This window comes from Pholcus phalangioides, unplaced genomic scaffold, assembly GCF_987345545.1.
Source record: "Pholcus phalangioides strain wild (caught in Gottingen) unplaced genomic scaffold, Ppha-v1.0 ptg000007l_1, whole genome shotgun sequence".
NCBI classification, from domain to species: Eukaryota; Metazoa; Arthropoda; class Arachnida; order Araneae; family Pholcidae; genus Pholcus; species Pholcus phalangioides.
In genome coordinates this window covers 4,200,626-4,220,364 of record NW_028301600.1, presented here as the reverse complement: position 1 = coordinate 4,220,364, position 19,739 = coordinate 4,200,626, and the positions used below count along the sequence as shown (strand labels likewise).

At 39.3% G+C, this 19,739-nt stretch overlaps 1 protein-coding gene across 1 annotated transcript in view; it reads left to right on the top strand.

Annotated features, from left to right (window-relative positions):
* Positions 1 to 491: 491 nt before the first annotated feature.
* LOC149084812 (dual specificity protein phosphatase 1-like) overlaps positions 492 to 19,739 on the top strand; it is a 51,573-nt gene continuing 32,325 nt past the window's right edge. The window contains exon 1 of the mRNA XM_089232555.1: positions 492 to 983. Coding sequence (XP_089088681.1) covers positions 551 to 983 — 433 coding nt within the window. The 5' untranslated portion in view covers positions 492 to 550. The remainder of the gene's footprint in view (positions 984 to 19,739) is intronic.

Genomic DNA, 19,739 nt, shown 5'->3' with positions numbered 1-19,739 from the left:
TAGAAAATGACATATAGTCCAAAATTTATTATTGTTTGAGACACTTTTCTATCAAAAAATGTTATTAAAGTTCATCCCAGTACCAATTTAAAGAAAAGTGACAAGAAAGGTAGTCAGAGATACCAGAAATGATGAGAAGGGAAAAAAAGCATCAAAGAGAGAGAGAGAGAGAGAGAATTTCTCAATTCGCGAGCATTGCCTACCAAATGCTTTCATTTCCTTGGAAAAGTGAAATTCATCGAATGTTGAATTTATGGGTCACCGTATCTTTTATTCGTCGTATTATATATATCAGTTATTTTTCTTCTTTTTTTTATTTGCTGAAATAGTCAGCGGATAACGTGGGCACTATATTATGTTGAGCGTAAGAGTTGATTGTTTACGTGGTGCGCTGCGGTTCCATTCATAAGCGGCTTGATTTTTGAAGGGGAAAAAGCGAATAGCAGTGGGCGCGAACTTCAGATTCAGTTATTTGATCGGTCGGTCGCGAAGAAAGCAGAGGTCCGCTTTCTGAACTTGTGACCGAATAAGAGTCGATCACAATAGAAATATGCCATCGTGTTCTAACAGCGGTAAAGCCCCGAGGAGGCTTCGGCCAGCTAATTCATCGATGGCTGTTTTGATCCCTATAACATACGATTCGCTTCGACGGTGTCTCGAAGGAGACACTGCCGGCGAAAGAGTTCAAAACATGCCGCTGGTTGTAGATTGCCGTTCGCCGACGGCGTTTGCCATCGGTCACATAAGTGGCGCGGTCAACGTGTATTCCCCTCATAGTTCACGTCGGAGGTCCGGAGAGATCTTACCTTTGTGCGCCCTGATCTCAGACGAAAGCATTCTGGAGCGTTTGGGCAAAAAGACTTGGTCGTCCGTCGTTCTCTACGAACATCATGGTCTGTCATCGCTCGAAGATTCCGCGGCTACTTTTATTGCTCGTTGCTTGCAGGCAGAATCGGTTGTTGAACATGTCTACCTACTAGAAGGTAAGCCAAATTTCATTCGATTTTTACCAACATTTTTAATTAATGAGATCTATAAAATATATTAAATATAAAACCCCGTGCATTGTTTTATAACTGTAAAAGTATCCGGTTATTTCAAATTTTTAATTATGCGTATCCTTTTTCTGTCGCTGAAAAAATAAAGCAACACCATAAAATAATCATAAAATTTATCCCTGGTTTCTGAATAATCCCGTTTACTATTTAACAAGTCCAAACAGAGTAGAAGAAAGAATTTTAAGACTAGGGGCATTTTACATGAATGTTTCAAATACATATACAAAGCAAATGTAGCAAGCAAATTTTCCAACGAGGTGGCTAAAAAAAGATGTCTATAAAAATATGGATGTCAGAAACTGTATAACCAAAATACAGCAACCCAATACAAAAGCATACATTACGAAAGAAAAAACTAATAACTTATACTCTACAATGCACTGCCCATAAAAAATATTATGGTTGTCTTATCTAAGTATAGATAGCTTCTCTCGATTTATCCCACTATGTTTATCATACTTCTTTTTAAACATGTCAATTGTCTTCGAATGCATGACCCTCGGAGGTAAGCTATTGCATTTTTTGACGACTCTATCAGAGGAAAACTCCCTGCGACACCACAACCTGGAATTGTCCCTTACTAAATGATACTGGTGTCCCCTTGTCGACGCAGTTTATTTACGGTGTGTTAATAACAATAGTATCATTAGTGTCCAGAAAGTGTCAACAAAGTATCATTTAGTGTTCACTAGTTAACAGTCAAACCCACATTTATGACAGTGCAGGCCACAGTCTGGATCCTGGACTGGGGCGTCCGGTGAAAAGAGGACACCAAATTCATGCTTTTTTCGTTAAAAACTAACTGGGAGGAAACGTCAAAATGAATGTTTGCGCGGCTGTACGTTTTCATTCGAGATCATTCTGTGCAAGAAAAATTAATCAAACCAAGAGGTAAAAGTTTTATATACATAACTGATTTTGAACCATTAAATAACCGCATCTATTGCGATAAGAAAAAAAAACTTTCTCTGAAAAGTAAACGTTTAACCCAGTGGTTCTCAAACTTTTGTCATCCACGGTTCCCTTACCCAATTCATGATTCATAAAACAAATTCAATGTGAACGGATGACAACATAGTATTGGGTCGTTCCGTAAGTTCTGACGTTTATTTAGTTAAGTTATTGAATGAAAAAAAAATTAAGAGACTGCGTGTATGAATATATATATATATATTTCTCGAAATATATTTTCCATTTTTTTTCCACCACTTCAAGTTATTTTTCCCGAACTGTTGAAATTCCGTTCTTATACGACTAATTAGACCGGGACCTACAATTTATTGCCGATTTCGAACGGCAGCCTTCAATATTTTGCCCCTTTTTTTGCACTCACAAATACAAATACAACGCCACAACAGGCAAAATGCCCAACGAGGTGGCTGAGAAAAAGATGCCCATAAAAAATATGGATGTCATATATTTCAAAAAAATAGCAACCCAATTAAAAATGCAATTAACAAAAATTGTAAACAATATATACACACGATAAAATATTATACAATGCCCATAAAGAATACTTATGGTTGTCTTAACCCTGAGGTTGGTGCGCTAACTCCTCGGTGTGGAACTCCCTGCGGTAGCAATCTTTTTCTGTGGTCAAGTTGTCACTGTTTTCGTTGTATCTCCACGTCAGGAAAGTTTCTGACAAGAACGAACCGGGTATCGAACTCGCCGCACCTCTAAACTTAATACTATCCTTTGGTACTTTAGGCATTTTATCGACCTGAGCTATCGCGCCCCCAAATAAGTAGGTATTTTATTAGTGTACACCATTGGTGCCATTCAAGGTTGGTAACACAGTAGAAAACAAAACAAACAAACCACATTAAAATAACACAATAACAAAAATTAATTTGGGGAAAATACAGTATATTCCAAAGAGAAATTCCAAAAATCTGAATCAGGTCGGGGGAAAAGTCACGAATAAAAAGAAAATATGGTAAAAGATAATGAAATGGATAGTATTCAGCATGCAATTGAAATGCATAGTTCAGGGGCAGGGTGCGACACATCTTTTTTTTCTTACCCTGAACGTGAGTTACTATTAGATTAGCAAAATATACGTATAAACCAACTTATGGCCAGATCCGGCCTGAGACAGCATAGAAACTAATTAAGAGCTTCAATATATTTAATTATTTTCAAAATTTTTCAATGAAAGGGAAAATGTCACGACAAAATTCAAGGGAAGGGTATGCAAAAAAAGACTCTAAAAGTTTTCGCGTTTGTTAAGATTCTTAAAGTGTATTTTTAGAGGCAAGTGTGAACCTTTGCGTGGCAAAGAAATTACATTCACTGAAGGTATGAAAGAAGAAACTGCAGCTTTGTATGGAATTGCAGAATGAACACAGGATCTTCAGGTAAGATTTTCAATAGGGAACTTTTAAATACAAATACAACGCCACAACAGGCAAAATGCCCAACGAGGTGGCTGAAAAAAAAAGATGCCTATAAGAATATGGATGTCATATATTTAAAAAATACAGCAACCCAATTAAAAATGCAATTACAAAAATTGTAAACAATATATACCCATTATAAAATGTTATACAATGCCCATAAAGAATACTTATGGTTGTCTTATTCTAAGTATGGATAGCTTCTCGATTTATCCCACCATGTTTATCGTATTTCTTTTTAATCGTGTCAATTGTGTTACAATTTACTACCTCCGGGGGTAAGCTATTCCATTTATTAACAACCCTATTAGAGAAAAATTCCCTGTGGCACCATGGCCTTGCATTGTCTCTCGCCAATCGATACTGGTGTCCCCTTGTAAAAGCAGTCGATTAGCGGTGTTCTAAAAGTTCATGGTCCATCCTATCCATCCCATTGAAAATTTTGAACACTTCGATCATATCTCCTCGACACCTGCGTTCAACCAATGTAAACATATTCAAAAAATGAAGTCTCTCTTTATAATTCAAGCCCTGTGTGCCAATAAGGAAACGCGTAGCTCTTCTCTGCACCCCCTTCAACCAAGTCTATGTCCCTCTGTAGGTATTGTCTCCAAAACCTTACAGGAAAGTCCAGTCCAGGACGAACTAAGCCTCGATAAAGCGGAAGAATGACTTTAGGAGAACGCGAAGAGACATTTTTGAAAATGAGACCAAGCATTCTATTCCCTTTTTTTGACCACCGCTGAACAATTTTCAGAAAACCTAAGCCGCTCGTCAATGAGAATTCCCAAATCGGTGACCCTAGTTGCATCCGGGATCGTGACACCATTCAACTCGTAAGAGAACCGTGGGTTCTTCGAACCAAAACCATGCACTTATCAACGCTAAACATCATGCTCCATTCATTTGCCCATGCTGCAATCCTGTTTAAGTTGGTCTGGAGCAACTGCCTATCGTTTTGATTCCCGATTACCCCCATTAGCTTCACATCATCTGCGAATTTGCTTGTAATCCCATCAATACCCTGATCGAGTTTATCGATAAAAAGTGAAAAAATATGGGGCCAAGGACACTTCATTGAGGAACTCCACTTGTGACGTCTGTCCCCCGTTCACCATAACTCGTTGCGACCTATCTCTTAACCACGATTCTATCCAATTCAGCAAGTTGCCCCCAATTCTAATCTCATGTAAACGCTTCAAGAGTTTACCATGTTGGACACGATCGAATGCCTTTTGGAAATCAAGGTAAACAACATCTACATTTTTGCCCTTACCCAAAGCCTTCATCACGTGATCATAGAAGCAAAGGAGGTTGGTTACACGTGACTTCCCCTTCCTGAACCCATGCTAATTATCCGACAATACATTATTCTCGTCTATCCACTTCACAAACTGCCTTTTGATGATAATTTCCAAAATTTTCGAGAGGGAACTCGTCAAACTCACTGGACGTTAATTGGACACAGCTTCTCTACTACCCTTTTTAAATATCGGAACAACATTAGCAAGTTTCCAATCCCTTGGGACGATACCCTCAGCAACACTACTCCTGTATATCTGTGCGACTGGCCCCAACAATTCATTACCACATTCCCTGAGGACCCTGGGATAGATATCACCTGGTCCTGGTGCTTTGCTTGCACATACATTTCTTAGAAGATTTAGGACCTGCACGTCTTCTACTTGAATATCGTTGGTTGCGTGGTTTTATTACCCCATGCAACACCCGTACATCGAATATCATTATCTCCATTAAAAACCGACGCGAAAAAGTCATTGGAAGCACAACACATGCCTACATTGCTCTCTACCCTAGAGCCTCCTATCGAGAGGGGGCCAACTGTCCCCTTACATCCATTATTAACGTATCGAAAAAATGATTTTGGGTCAGAGCCAATGTTATTTGCCAACCTAGATTATAACATTAGACATATAATGACACAAAAGGGAAGATTCTTAATCTCGTGAGGTTTCGACTTATGCATAAAGTAATATCATATAAAAGGTAAGGTTGAATCAGAATATTATAATCTTATATACAATATTGGCAAATTGGTAACGTGTTGATACGAGCAGATTCACTCTGTCCTCACGGATCGTATGGTCAATGAAGATGTATATAAAGGTACGTCTACATATGCTTACTCGTTTTGACCACGGGGTAATAAATAAATACGCCTGACTTTTGATTTTCTTCTTCTTTTTCCGCCCATACGAAAACCGGATCAATCGCAACGACACAGCGTTCCCTATACAAAATCCAAGAAGTGCGACAAATGCAAAATAGAAATACAACGACACAACAGTCAAATTGCCCAACGAGGTGGCTGACTTAAGAACATCATGGATCCCCGAGCCATTTTTTTTGGAGGCCCTACCTACTACTGCTACACCACACATGCACCCCCCCCCCCGCGGAACCCCCCAACGAATCGGTACATGCGAGAATGTGCGTGTAAATGTAGTGCAACTTGACGTAAAGTTTGTTTCTGTGTAATGCTTGTTATGTGTAGTGCTGTCATCTGCCCCCAGTTTTTCTAACTATGAGTGAAGTGTTATGGTTGAATGATTTACCGTTGTAGGACTGTTGCTCTCTGTGGCGAGACTTTTTAACGGGGGGATCGGCTCGCATTTGCGACTTGAAGTTGGGAACCACAGAAAACCAACTTCAGCCGACCACCACTGTGGGGTTCGAACCCGGATCCTCGCATCACGAGTCCGGCACTATAACCACTCGACCACCTCAGCGGCCAACAGTCTTTTTGATGAAACGGCCGTCGACTGATCATCGCATGTACGACTCTCATTGCTAGTCTCCTTAATCATTGCAACCTGTCATCCGATTCACATTCGAGAGATCAGTGATTTGCTCATGGACAACGTATAACGCGAGTGTGTAGACGTACCTTAAGAGTGTCAAAGACAGACGGCACAAGGGCAAATGGCGCACCGAATAAGATGCCATTAAGAATATTTCATATCTTCATAAAGGGTGGTTGATGACGTAAGCGTCATCCAAACCTCCTCCCCCTTCTCATCAAAAGTCAGCAAATCAGAAACCCCACCCAATCGATGCTGACGTAATACTTGAATGCCCCCTAAGCTGTTCCATTTATTAACAACCCTGTTAGATAAAAATTCCCTAGGGCAACCGCAACCTAGAATTGTCCCTTACCAATCAATGCTGGTGTCCCCTTGTCAAAGCAGTGGATTGACAGCGCAATAATTAATAATTCATGTGTGTGTGGTCCATCCTATCCATTACATTGAAAATTTTCAACACATCGATCATATCATCGATCAGTGGGTCTTCATCAGGAGGAACCCCATGCATGGTTCGAAAAGTGTCCTCAACAATCCTATGTCGGTGTTGTCGGGCCCAGACGAGGCGTAAAGCTTTGTGTCGTGCAGTCATCAAGGGTACACGAGTGGGCCTTCGGCTCCGAAAGCCCATATCGATGATGTTTCGTTGAATGGTTCGCACGCTGACACTTGTTGATGGCCCAGCATTGAAATCTGCAGCAATTTGCGGAAGGGTTGCACGTCTGTCACGTTTAATGATTCTCGTCAGTCGTCGTTGGTCCCGTTCTTGCATGATCTTTTTCCGGCCGCAGCGATGTCGTAGATTTAATTTTTTACCGGATTCCCGATATTCACGGTACACTCGTGAAATGGTCGTACGTGAAAATCCAAATTTCATCGCTACCTCGGAGATGCTATGTCCCATCTCTCGTGCGCCGACTATAACACCACGTTCAAACTCACTTAAATCTCGATAACCTGCCATTGTAGCAGCAGTAACCGATCTAACAACATTGCCAGACACCACAGATAATCCTTCGATAATCCCTCGGTAACGGTTCCGGATAAAACTACGGCTATTGGTCTGCAAGCGGAGCGCGATATAAGCACATCCGACCCCTTCCGCGGCGAAGACGAGAAACAGTGTCTAAGCTCAAACCTTAAAAGATTGTCTGGCACCAAGGATCTTTCTTAAGATTGATGCCTTGCTCCTTCCAAGGCATCAGCTTGGAAAGGAGCCCAAACTGAACCAGCGTCACAAAATATGCTTCTAACCAGGCTGTCGAAGAGTTTGAGGGCAACATAAGGGTTTTTGTATTTCACTGAGTGGATTTAACAGTTCGACTATCGCAGCATTTGATTTTTTTTTCCATCAAATTTTCGACAAATGAAAATTTATCATTTGGAGTGAAGAGAAAGCCAAAATAAGTACAGTTAAGAACCATCTCAAGATCTGCTCAGCCCAGAAAAAAAAGTGTTTTTCGGTAGGTGGCTCGAGTGACGAATCCAAAACGAAAGTATTTATCGAAGTGAACATCCCCATAATAAATAATGGAAACTCAAATGATTCGTTCCACAATAATTACGAAGATAGAAAGATGAATATTTTCAAAGATAGAAAGCAGGTTGATTATTGTATTATGTTTGGGCGTGGTAGCCCTGGTCTATAAGATACTCGCCTAAAGTACCACAGGATGTTTAGTGGTGTCGTGAGTTCGATACCCGGTTCGTCCTTGTTAGAAAACTTTCTGAAAGGGCGACATGACCGCAGAAAAAATTGCTACCGCAGGGAGTCCCGTCGCGGGAGAATTAGCGCACCAACCTCTAAATGAAAACAAGTCTGCCGTTCGGAATCGGCAATAAATTATAGGTCCCGGTCTAATTAGCCCTCGTGTGCAGAAAACGACCGTAGTGGGATCAAATGATTATTATAGTTTTACTTATCTTATATTGAAGGCTTGAGTATATTTTCGGAATGATATAAAATGACTCTGGAAAAAAAAAAAATCCCTACTTGCAATCTTATGGTCATGCGCTCTGAATGCCCCTCCCGTAGTCAGTGGCGTCTTAACAAATGGGCCCATGGGGGTCCAAATCGAACAGAGGCCCTAAATTATGGAAGTTTTCCATTAATATTCATATGCATACAATATTTTTTTAACGTAGTTCTTCATTAAAATAATAAAGAGATCCCCGAAAAATGCTTGGACTTAGCCCTCAACTTATTAAAACGACCTTGTTCACTGTGAGGGAAAGAAAACTGTTGTCGTTGTGATCACGTGAGTCTCTGCAGACAACGCGAATGAGTAATGCTTCTTATAAACTAGTTGTGATCTAGGTGGCATAGGTGAACGTACTCGTATTGCGAGATATTGCTAGTTCATCAAATCAAAATTTATTAAAAATTTTTGCTTATTTAACGAAACCCTAATGAATATCGACCTTTTTCTGTTCTTCGTTTCATTTATTTAAAAAATCGCATCAAGTGAATCAAATTCAACTTTCAATCATCCGTATTATACGCCAGTAATGTTATTCGAAATACAGTGATATCTCAACTACCGAACGCCTCGGTTTACGAACTTTTCGGCTAACGAAGATTTTTTTCATGATTTTTCTGCCTCTGCTAACGAATATTTTCGTTGATATGGATGCAGGCGCAAACATAACTACTACTTTACCAAACACCAACTCTGGCCATATCGCTATATTACAATTTACTGCCATTAGTGAGATGGGTTTGAAATGAAGGCGCTGTCTATCGGTGGTCGCCTCGAGTTCGTTAGGGAAAATATCTTATCTATAATTCGAACCCGGGACCCAGACAACAACCTTCGCGATGGTAGACGAGTATCTTACCACCATGCCACTCGGGCACCGCAAACATAACTGTCACTCGAGCCTGATAAACTGTCCTTCCTCGGAATCTTCCTCCAGATGTAATCTGAACTTCTCTTTCTAAAAAATTTTGAACCATTTCATGTGAAATGAAAGATTCGGCTAATAGAAAATGCATCGAAAAAACATAAAGGAGCCTATGTATTCAGAGCACGCAGGGGCGGTCTTAGGGCAGTGCGACCGGTGCAATTGCACCTGGGGCCAAATGAGAATGGGTGCCGAAACACGTTAGATATACATTGCTAGAAAAATATCTTTAAGATATGTATTTAAAAAAAAATAACTATAAAAAAAATGACCGAGATGAGAAAAAGAATTGAAGGTTTGAGTGTATATATAATATTACGGTTATTTTTTCGGAAAGGAAAGAATCGATGGGCAGTGCACCTATATACGTACATAGCAATTTTGGTCAGATAAAAAAAATAAATAAATACGCAATCTCTCTTGAGCTCTTCTCTTTTCTTCCTCTTTGTTGTGCTGTAAAAAATAAAAATAACGGAGGAGAGAGAATCGCCCTCGGTCACCCAGTTTTTCTACTAACGAGAGCAAAAGTATTTTCCTGTGTTGTGGGGAGTATTACAGGAATTGAAGGTGTCTTCTGATGTGTGGGAAAGATTTTGAGTTATAAAAGGCTTTCATAGGACGAGAAACGATTTACGAGGAGAAACAAAAATGTGCTCACACGAGAAAACCCATGCACTTTGGCTCCCCCGATCTCTGGTCAGTCTCCCGACTCGCCAGGCTTTCCTATTAGTTCAACCAGGGACAGCTCGGTAGCACTGGGTGTCCTCTAGAAGGGCGTCAAATCCGAAGTGAAAGGGGGAAAAAATTAGAAAAAAATTATTTGTGCCGCTATTGGAATGGCACCAAGTCTGAGGTAGAAAGGGCGAAAAAAAGTTAGGGGAAATATTTATGGCCCCCTCTAGCAGGAGCGTCAAATTCGACGTAAAAGTGTGAAAGAAATTACAGAAAATGATTTCTGCTTGCTTTAGGAGGGGCGTCATATCCGAAGTGGAAACGCAAAAAAAAATTAGGAAAACTTATTCGTGCCCTTTCTAAGAGGGGCGTCGAATCCGAGGTGAAAGGGCATAAAAGTGGGAAAATGATTTCTGCCTTTCTATCAATCAAAATCTTTCTAAGTTGTAAGAATTTTAATCATCTTAAAGAGTCATTTTGAAGGTGTCATTTCTTTCTGTTTTCCTCAGTCCTCGACGTTAATCTTGAATAAGAATTAAACAAAACCTATCGAATTTTGCTGCTTATAATCTACAGATGCAAACTTCGCTAGTGTGAGGAAAAAAAGGCACCATGTAGGCCTATAGTCCGCAGCGGTATATAACCCGTATGACCCACTTGAGAAAATTTCATTTATCAATATAAAATCTCTCTCAAGGAGGAGGGGGGGGGGAGTTATTTAACACAGTTTTGTAGAGAAAATACCAATTTTTGTACTGGTATCTACCCTATCTAGAAATATTTAAAAAATATATGTTTTTGCAATTAAAGTTTTAACGTAATTATAGCTAATGAAACCTCTCTCAGAAAAAAAAAGTTGTAGATAACATGTGCAGTGGTTTCCACGCTAAAGCCGCTTCAAAGTTGAATTCTTCATGCAGCTTTGATCCCATAGGCGGTGATAGACTTGAACGTCTGGGGGGCCCATGTTTGATCCACATCAAGAAACTCATTTCGGACGTTTTGTTTTTATTTCAACGTAATTTTTTTTTAACGTATAATCTATGGGCTATAAGCAGACTAGGGTAGGTTAATTGGGTTTCCATGGAGTTAAAAAAAAATCTACAGAGAGAAAACAACCCCTTCCCAGTGCCGTCTTAACACATGGGCCCGCCTGGGAGCCTCAAGAGTAGAGGGGCCTCACGAAAATGAGATATAGTTAAAATTTTCTAGAATTTACTAAGTAGGGCCTCGGAAAAACCACTTGGCCCGGGGGCCCGTGATGTTCTTAAGACGGCCCTGCCCCTTTCCCAGGGCCATAGCGTGCTTTCTCGGGGACAGTTTTTTCTTAGAGTTTCCTTGAAATGGTTATGCTTAGAAAAAGGAGGAGTTACAAACGCCCCCCCCCCCACCATCCGGCTCGGAGCACAGCCAAAGTAGCCTCAGACGGGAGTGGGGAGGTGCCCAAGTTGCAGGCCCGGTACTTTAGCTGGTGTTTGCCTGCCCCTTCTTTTTCTTAGTACTGGGTCTGAAAGGGATAATTTTAAATGAAGTTTATATGAGTTTTATAAATATGAAAAAAATCGTACGGAAATATCACTTTCATTTAACCACCTTTATTTAGCCCATACGTGATCCGTGCACTACACGTATTTTACCATAAAATTCAATTAAAAGAAGTATGAAGAAGATATATCCTTGTGATGAGTACCCTGCATAAATGTGTGACGTTTTGCTTTTTTTAATGTTTTTAAATCTCTTAATTAAATCAAACAAGTTGGGTTTTTATGCTTTTTTTACAAATTAAATAGCAATAATCACATTTTAGGAAGAAAGCTTTTTTTCCCCGTTTTCTTTGTCCCTTAAAATATCCAACCAAGGATGGGCGATGGGTGGGCGATGTGTACGATCACCACACCGAATCTGATAATATGGTAGAATGAATCTGTCCCGTATTTTACGGTACAGTAATGACTGGCAAAAATTGCCTCCTCCTCCGACACACCACTCTGGATCCACGCCTGGGGGGGGCGCTAACTACCATTTTTGCACCGGGCGCCACAAGGTCAAAGACCGGCCCTGAGAGCACGCGTTCTTTCAGCGCAAAACTTAGCGTCAAACTGAACAGTCTGGACATTCTAGGAGCTTATCCTTTAAATATGCGTGTACGAGACACAGAAATGAGCTAACCAAATCACGAATTTGATGGGGACACCCACAAACTTGATAGAAGACTAAAGCTGGTGTTAGTTGTGTACATGGTGTAAAATAAAAAGAGATCTTCGTTATCTCATCTTCCTGTAAATTTTTATTTATCCAACTTTGAAGCTGTCTTCGGTCAGTTTTTGTCTTTTTATACCGTTCCTTGGTGTTTTAAGAAACTTATCATCTTCAAATTTTGGGCAGTACCTAGAACGAATTAAACTATTTCCTATAGAAACCTATGGGAAATCGTGTTTCGGCTAACGAACATGATTCCGGAACGAATTATCTTTGTAAGTCGAAGTATCACTGTGCAACGATTATAATAAAAGCCCAACTGACTGTTTTGCTAGATGTCAAAGTTCGCCGTATTACCATAAAATGTTTATTTTAATTAATACTTTAAGAACACGAAGCAGTAAATGAAATATGCGCACCGAAAAAATGTTTGAACTCTTGGAACTTTCGGAAAATGCAATATACTTCTTCATGATTAAAGGTGCACATAATTAATTACCACATCCTGAAAGAAACATTCATAATTCATATGCCCACTGGTGTATGCAGCCCTCCTCCCCTCCCCCACTTCAGCCGAGATTTTAGCACTTTTTTATTTTGTAGAAAAAAAAAGATCCCCCCCCCCCTCCCGGGAAGAAAACCATTATGTACTCCCTCTCCTTAGAAAAAATCCTGCTTACGCCTATGCATATGTCAAAGTCAAGAGCACAAATAGAGTGGGATGCAGACTGATCTGGTACCCATTCGCCGAACCAGTGGAAACGCCGAATCGTCCCTATAACCACCCATCTAACATTACATGGAGCACTAAAATGCATATCTGTCCCAACTGACCAAGCATCTAGTTCCGACTCTGATAAAAGCCCAGTCCTAAATTTGATTTACTTATACAGTAGAACTTCGGGTAACGAGCTTAATCCGTTCCGCCAACGTGCTCGTTTTCCGAATTGCACGTTATTCGAATCAAACTTCTTCATAGGAAATAATGAAAACTTGGATAATTCGTTCCTATATAATTCTCTCTATATAATTTTATAATAATTCTTATAATTTAAGATATTCAATAACCATACGAAAACTTTTGTAACCAAATATAGTCAAACCTTGGTTTATGAACTTAATTCGTTCCTGATGCACATGCGTTAACCGAACTGTTCGCAAACCGACACAATTTCACCCATAAGAATCAATGAAATTTGATTTACTTATACAGTGGAACTTCAGGTAACGAGCTTAATCCGTTCCGCCAACGTGCTCGTTTTCCGAATTGCACGTTATTCGAATCAAACTTTCAGAGGAAATAATGAAAACTTGGATAATTCGTTCCACAATATTATTCATTCACATGAAAATTACTAATAAGAACGTCATTCATTCAATAACGCAAAATAATATAATAAATAATACAATGAAATAAATATACGAATGCCATAAATAAAGATACAATAACGATAATGTTAGCAAATTAACTTACTCTAAACGACCAGAGAGAGAGGAAGATTATCGTTTAAGGTGACTTAAGGACTCACTTTTTTTGTCTTTAAAAAACAACCCTATCTACGACACTAATCGTACTACCGTTGGACAGATTTATTGCTCGCAGTGCTACAGCTTTATTTTGGGTGGTTCTCTTCTACAAAGTTTTGCACAGAATTCCACGTTTAACACAACTCTTAATCTCATTTGAAGTGAGGGACTCCTCATTTTTCTCTTCCTCTTCCCCAGACGAGATCCCGTACATAAGCTCTTGCTGAGGCGCGCAATGGAGATTCATCAGTTCGCCTGTGGATATAACCATGTTCTTCCACTATTTCTTGAATGAGGGGCTCATGAACCTTCAGTCCCAGTCTTCCCCAAGGACACAATTTCTCCTTATTCTTGCTCTAGCCCTCAAAATCACGTTCAATAATGCAATCAGAACACCGTTTTCTCCAAACACAGTTAAAAAAATGCTTTAAGTGCACATACGCGTGGTTACGATGATAAATCTAGTTTAATATCGTAAACAGTGACATTCGTACGGGAGTTCATTTCTTCGAGTTAGGCACGCTGACCGGAGACTGTAGGGAAGAATATTACCCACAACTTCACAGCACGTGTGTGAACGAAAGCGAAAAACCATCAGCTCAGTTGCGACAACGGGAAAATAAATAGACAAAGTTCAAAATTTTTGCTCGTAATGCGAAGCATCGCTCGTTAATCGAATCAAAATTTGTTTTTCGAACATTAGAAAATTTTTTCTCGTTATGCGAATTGCTCGTTATAAAAGCTCGTTATATAAAATTAAAATAATTAAGCGAAGTTCCACTGTACCTTCTTTATATGGGACTCGTTGAGATAAACAACGTTATTATCCCGTATCGCCTCAAAGGTTCTATTTGAAGTATTAAATTCCCTTTGGTGACCACTTAATTATTTGACTGTGAAAAACATCGGATTTCTCAACATATGCACATAATTATGAAAAAATACCGACCGAATACCCACGCACCTTCATAAAGAGATATCAGCCGCAACCAACCCACGTAGCTCGATGATTATTCGAATTGATTTCTCGAAAAGCGATCGCTATATACACAAAATGAAAATCTGAGAAAGGGAACGATTCCTTATATCTCTTATACTCTTATAAGAGATTGTTACTATTAATATCATTGCTAGAAATTGTAAACAGCATTTTCCATACAGACCGAAGTATATACATGAAAATTCAAATCAATTTTCTATAGACATGTTGATGAAAATACTCTCTTTTCTCTCTATATAATTTTATAATAATTCTTATAATTTAAGATATTCAATAACCATACGAAAACTTTTGTAACTAAATACAGTCAACCCTTGGTTTATGAACTTAATTCGTTCCTGATGCACATTCGTTAACCGAACTGTTCGCAAATCGACACAATTTCTCCCATAGAAATCAATGTCAAATGAATTAATCCGTTCCTGGAACCTTGAAAATATTTTGGTGTGAATTTTTACAACTCTTGTGCACAATGAAAATACAGTAAAACCTCGTTAAGTCGTCGCCCTAATAAGTCATCACTCCGGTTAAGTCGTCGTTTTTCTTCAGGCCCGTCTAGCTTTCATAGACGACAATGTTAATATACCCTCGTTTACTCGTCGCAAATTTCGCTTAACTCGTCACTATGAAAAAGTTTGAGAGTGGAACAGATTAATTTTATGATTCCTTTAAAAAAATAGCTTGTTAACAGCATTACCATATGCTTAAAAGCCTTATGTATCAAAAGGAAACGGTTTAAGTAACGAAAGTTAGCTGGGGAAGCCCGTTTGCCGACTAAAATGTTTCACATGTTAGGAGACTGTTCGAGCTAGACCTGATTTCCTGATGAACCCCACTAATTTAGCTCTTCAAATTTAAACAAACTATTTTGGTTCAAAACCAGACGTTTTTTCCGAAGTTGAAGTCTTCTAACGTGTGCTTTTCCCTACCCAAGGCCCCCCACGAGCGAAAAGTGGGATTAGTCTAAATTAAAAATTACTGGTACACATCAAAGCGTACCAGTTTATTTTACTATAATAATTTAAGTAATAAAAGCTCAAAAAAGGTAAACATATTTGGGGATGGAACCTTTACTCTGATGAAATTCAATTGTTCAACCAACTCTTCTGTCAAATAAAAAAATCGACATGTGGCCACGTGCATCTAAAATATGCTTTTTTGGGATTTAATCTGTTTTGCATGTTTGTAAAGCTTGCTTTTCACCGACTTGTCTGTTCGTAAACCAAAACCAGTTCGTAATCGGAATTATTTTGTGGTATTCGTAAACCTAATTGTTCACAAACCGAGCCGTTTGTAAACCGAGGGTTGATTGTACATCAAACAGCATTAATTTATAAAATCGAATTTCCAAAGTTGAATCCGTCAATATATACGCATTGATTCAATTTGATGTGTATACATATGTATATAAATGTTCACGGGTTGCCATGGAGTCACATCAGTCAGTAACTCCGCGCGCAAAGTTCCATCAGATGTCATTTAAATTTCAATTAGGAAGTTTATCCGACGTTGGCTTACTCCATGATTAAGCATCCACAGTATCTCCCGCTCGGCTGATCTGTCTGCTGGGTATCAATAATTAAATATGCTGAATAAGTAAATGGTGGAAAATGTTGGTTGGTGCGTAGGAGTCGCGCGGAACACCCAAAAGGTGTAGGTACGTATATGTGGAAACACAGAGAATAACTGCACGAGCGGATGCACATAATTTCGCTTTTGGTGAGGAAGGGTATAAATTTAGCACCCGGAAGGAAAATTTCTACGAATTGACAAGAACATCTGTGAGGAAGTTTGCCTGTAAAAGTTGTCTGTTCGTGTTCTCGTTATGGAAAGGAAGTCACTGTTTTATCCAGTTGATTTCTCTGTGTCGAATCCATCTTCGCACGTGCGAGACAACAAGCTGTTAACAGCCAAACAGCTTTCTTGAAATACGTGCAAGAAAAATAACACTTACTTGCTAAAAGTCTTCTTTTCCACAACAAATTTTCTACTTTTTAGTACAGTAGAACGTGAATAATTCGAAGTCCAAAGTCACTGGAAAAAAGTTCGAATAATCGAATTAATCTATCCTGGATCTGTAAAATGACTACAAATTGGAACTTACTCATCGACATTCTCATTGGATAATAATTATCATTTATAAAAATTTTGTCATAAGTTACGAAACTGCCGCCCAAATTTTAATAATTTATAATTATAATAATTGTTCTTAGCTGCTACATTGTTCCACTGTTCTCGAATCAGCATCACTGCAGAGTTTCTTGACCATGTTCAAAGCGTGATTTACGGAAACAGTTCATGATCATCCGTTATGAAACTGTTTCCCAAATTTTGGTCATCATTCTTATGCTATCAAGGAAATATACTTTTATTAACGTATTCCACAATCTGAACTTTCCATATTCTTAATGACGACAAAAAGATGATTCCGATTTTGAATGGTGCACCTTGATCTATAGATTAAAAAAAACATAATCGTATTGAGTGGTACGTGGTCTCGATGCACTCCAGCAGAACAATGTTAAAATAGCCATTAATAGCCATTAAATGGTAACGCTGAACTTCAAGTTCTACAACAAATCTGAGTTCGTCGATGGTAACGCTGTTAAATGTGATGCGTAATGCGTTCTTTCCAGTTAGGTCAGTTCGTGATCCGACCACTGTACACGTCATTATTAAGGTACTACCAAAGCCACAAGTGTTAAGGTCAAGTGAACGTGGCAGCCAGGGTGTTGGAAAATGAAGACTGATTATTCATTTATTTCAAAAATGGTTCTTCAGCAGCTGCTTCACTGGTGTTGCAATGGGCGCCATCTTATAAAAGTTGAGCTATCCAAACTGTTGACGCTGTTGAACATGCCCCCCCCCCACACCCTGGAAGAGGGGCCCTAGGCTGCGGACCCCTCTTCCTGACTATCACACAATAAATAGGCCAACGTGGTTTGACCCCGAATCATAGGGACCGATTGGTATGGATAGATAAGGATCGATATATAGGGGCTGGTGAAAGCCCTAATTTTGGACATTGGCCGGGTCAAAACTGGCCTTCGGGCTTTGGCAGCAACATATATATTATGTATATATATATACAGGGTGCATAGGTAATAGCACGCACGGTATTTTACTGGAGAACCGCTGATCTTAGGGGCATACTTCCAATTAGAAAAAGTATCCAAATAACGTGTAAAACTCAAATATACGTCATTCATGCTGCAAGGGGTTGTGTAGTTATTAAAATATAAACACTAACTTTTTATACGGACACCCTGTGCCCAAAAACCCTACTAGAAAGTTGTTGCACTGTCTCTCCTAATTTTAACAAAAAAATACCACATTTTCAAGTGCAATATTCACTGAGCTATTCGAATTTGAAAAACGGAGGAAAGAACAGCTAAACAGCTCTAAATGCGGAAAACCAGGGCCGTCATTTTAATTTTTTCGGAGGAGGGGGACAAAGAATATGTACTCAATTTTTTTTTTGTATTTACGTATATACTATACATATATATATATATATATGTTTGTATATATATCATTTCTGGTGTATTTTCTAAAGCCCAGGGGGCGTTGCCCCCCCCCCAAATGACGGGCCTGCGTAAAACCCGTTTCACCCCCATTTGACGCTGTTTTTTTTCAAAATTTACTCCTTTTTCGGAATTCGAATATCAGTAAATATTGCACTTATATAGAAACGTGGAATTCATTTTTTTGGCATCAGGAGAACAGAGAAACAGCTTTTTAATTGGGTTTTGGGGCACACGGGGACTGTATAAAAAGTTATTTTTGTAATTTTAATAACAATACAGACCCTTGAAACATGAATGATATATCTGAGTACTACTTGTGATTTGGAAACTTTTTTAATTGGAAGTATACCTCCAGGATCAACGGTTCGCCGGTAAAATGCTACACCCCCGTTTGCTATACAAATACAACGCCACAACAAGCATAATGCCCAACGAATGGCTGAGAAAAAGATGCCCATAACAAATATGGGATGTCATATATTTCAAAAATACATCTTATATAGTTGTAAAACTTAATTTTTAGCTCTGCTACTAATTCAAAGCCACGGCTAATAACATCTGACTTCGAAAGGGATTGAATGAATTCTTATAAAAAAATTAAATTTTTTTTATTACAGTTAAAAAACATTTTTTTACGCCAAGGATAATACTTAAAAAAATGGTTAATCAGTATTGTTATAATGCTCTCGAGAAAACCTTGAACGGTAAGTTTAAATGCACCGTAAAGTGTGTGCAAAAACAACTTTGCGGCCCGCTAAAACGGGGCTTCCCAATCTCCCAGTGTCCATGAAAATCGTGGTGCACGACAGGTTTATATTAGCACCCGAGAATGAATATTATTTCATGATCATAAAAAGAAACCATTGGACAATAAATTTGGACGTTAGTGCAAGCTGCTCAGTTAAAAAATTGCAAGTGCGCCCCTAGGAACTTGAAGGTTGGGGCCTGTTGGGGCTAGAGAACCGTTTATCTACTTGGGCCACAACTAGATAGCCTACTCCTTCAGCCGGGCAAGCATGCATTATGCCTACCTCGTGTAATTTTGAATAATTTCAAAAGGGGAATTTGGCGCTCCCCTCTGGTCCAGCGAACGCGGCACTACATCCACCTGCATTCTTCTCCTGGCTTGTGGAGGTGGAGGTTATGTCAACCGAAACCTAAATTTTGGACCCTAGGACAAAGGATTAGATACCTGAATTTTAGAGGTCTTGGCATGGGCCCGCACATCCTGTAGCAGAGCCCATAGACTAGGATCTTTGGCGGACCCCACCGTAGTGAATTTATAGTATGAAAAAATAAAAAGTGATAAGAATCGTTCCGGACTGAATCCCTGTCAGCCCCCCTCTTGTGAGGGGCAGTGGGTCTTGGATAGAATTTTAAGATATTTGCTTTGTTAACGTTAAGCTAAACGTTAATAACGTTAAAAGTCAAAATGTAAGCAAAGTACTTTTACCCAGTTTTGCGGCCCCACCCTTGGCACCTGGCTAAGTCTGGTCCTGTGTGTGTGCGTGTGAGGGGTGTGAGACTTAAGTACAGCTTTTGGACATTTTTTGTATCATCTCCCTTATGAATTAACCCTTAAATGGATAGCTTTGCATATGTGCAAAGAGTCCTTTAACCGTTTATTA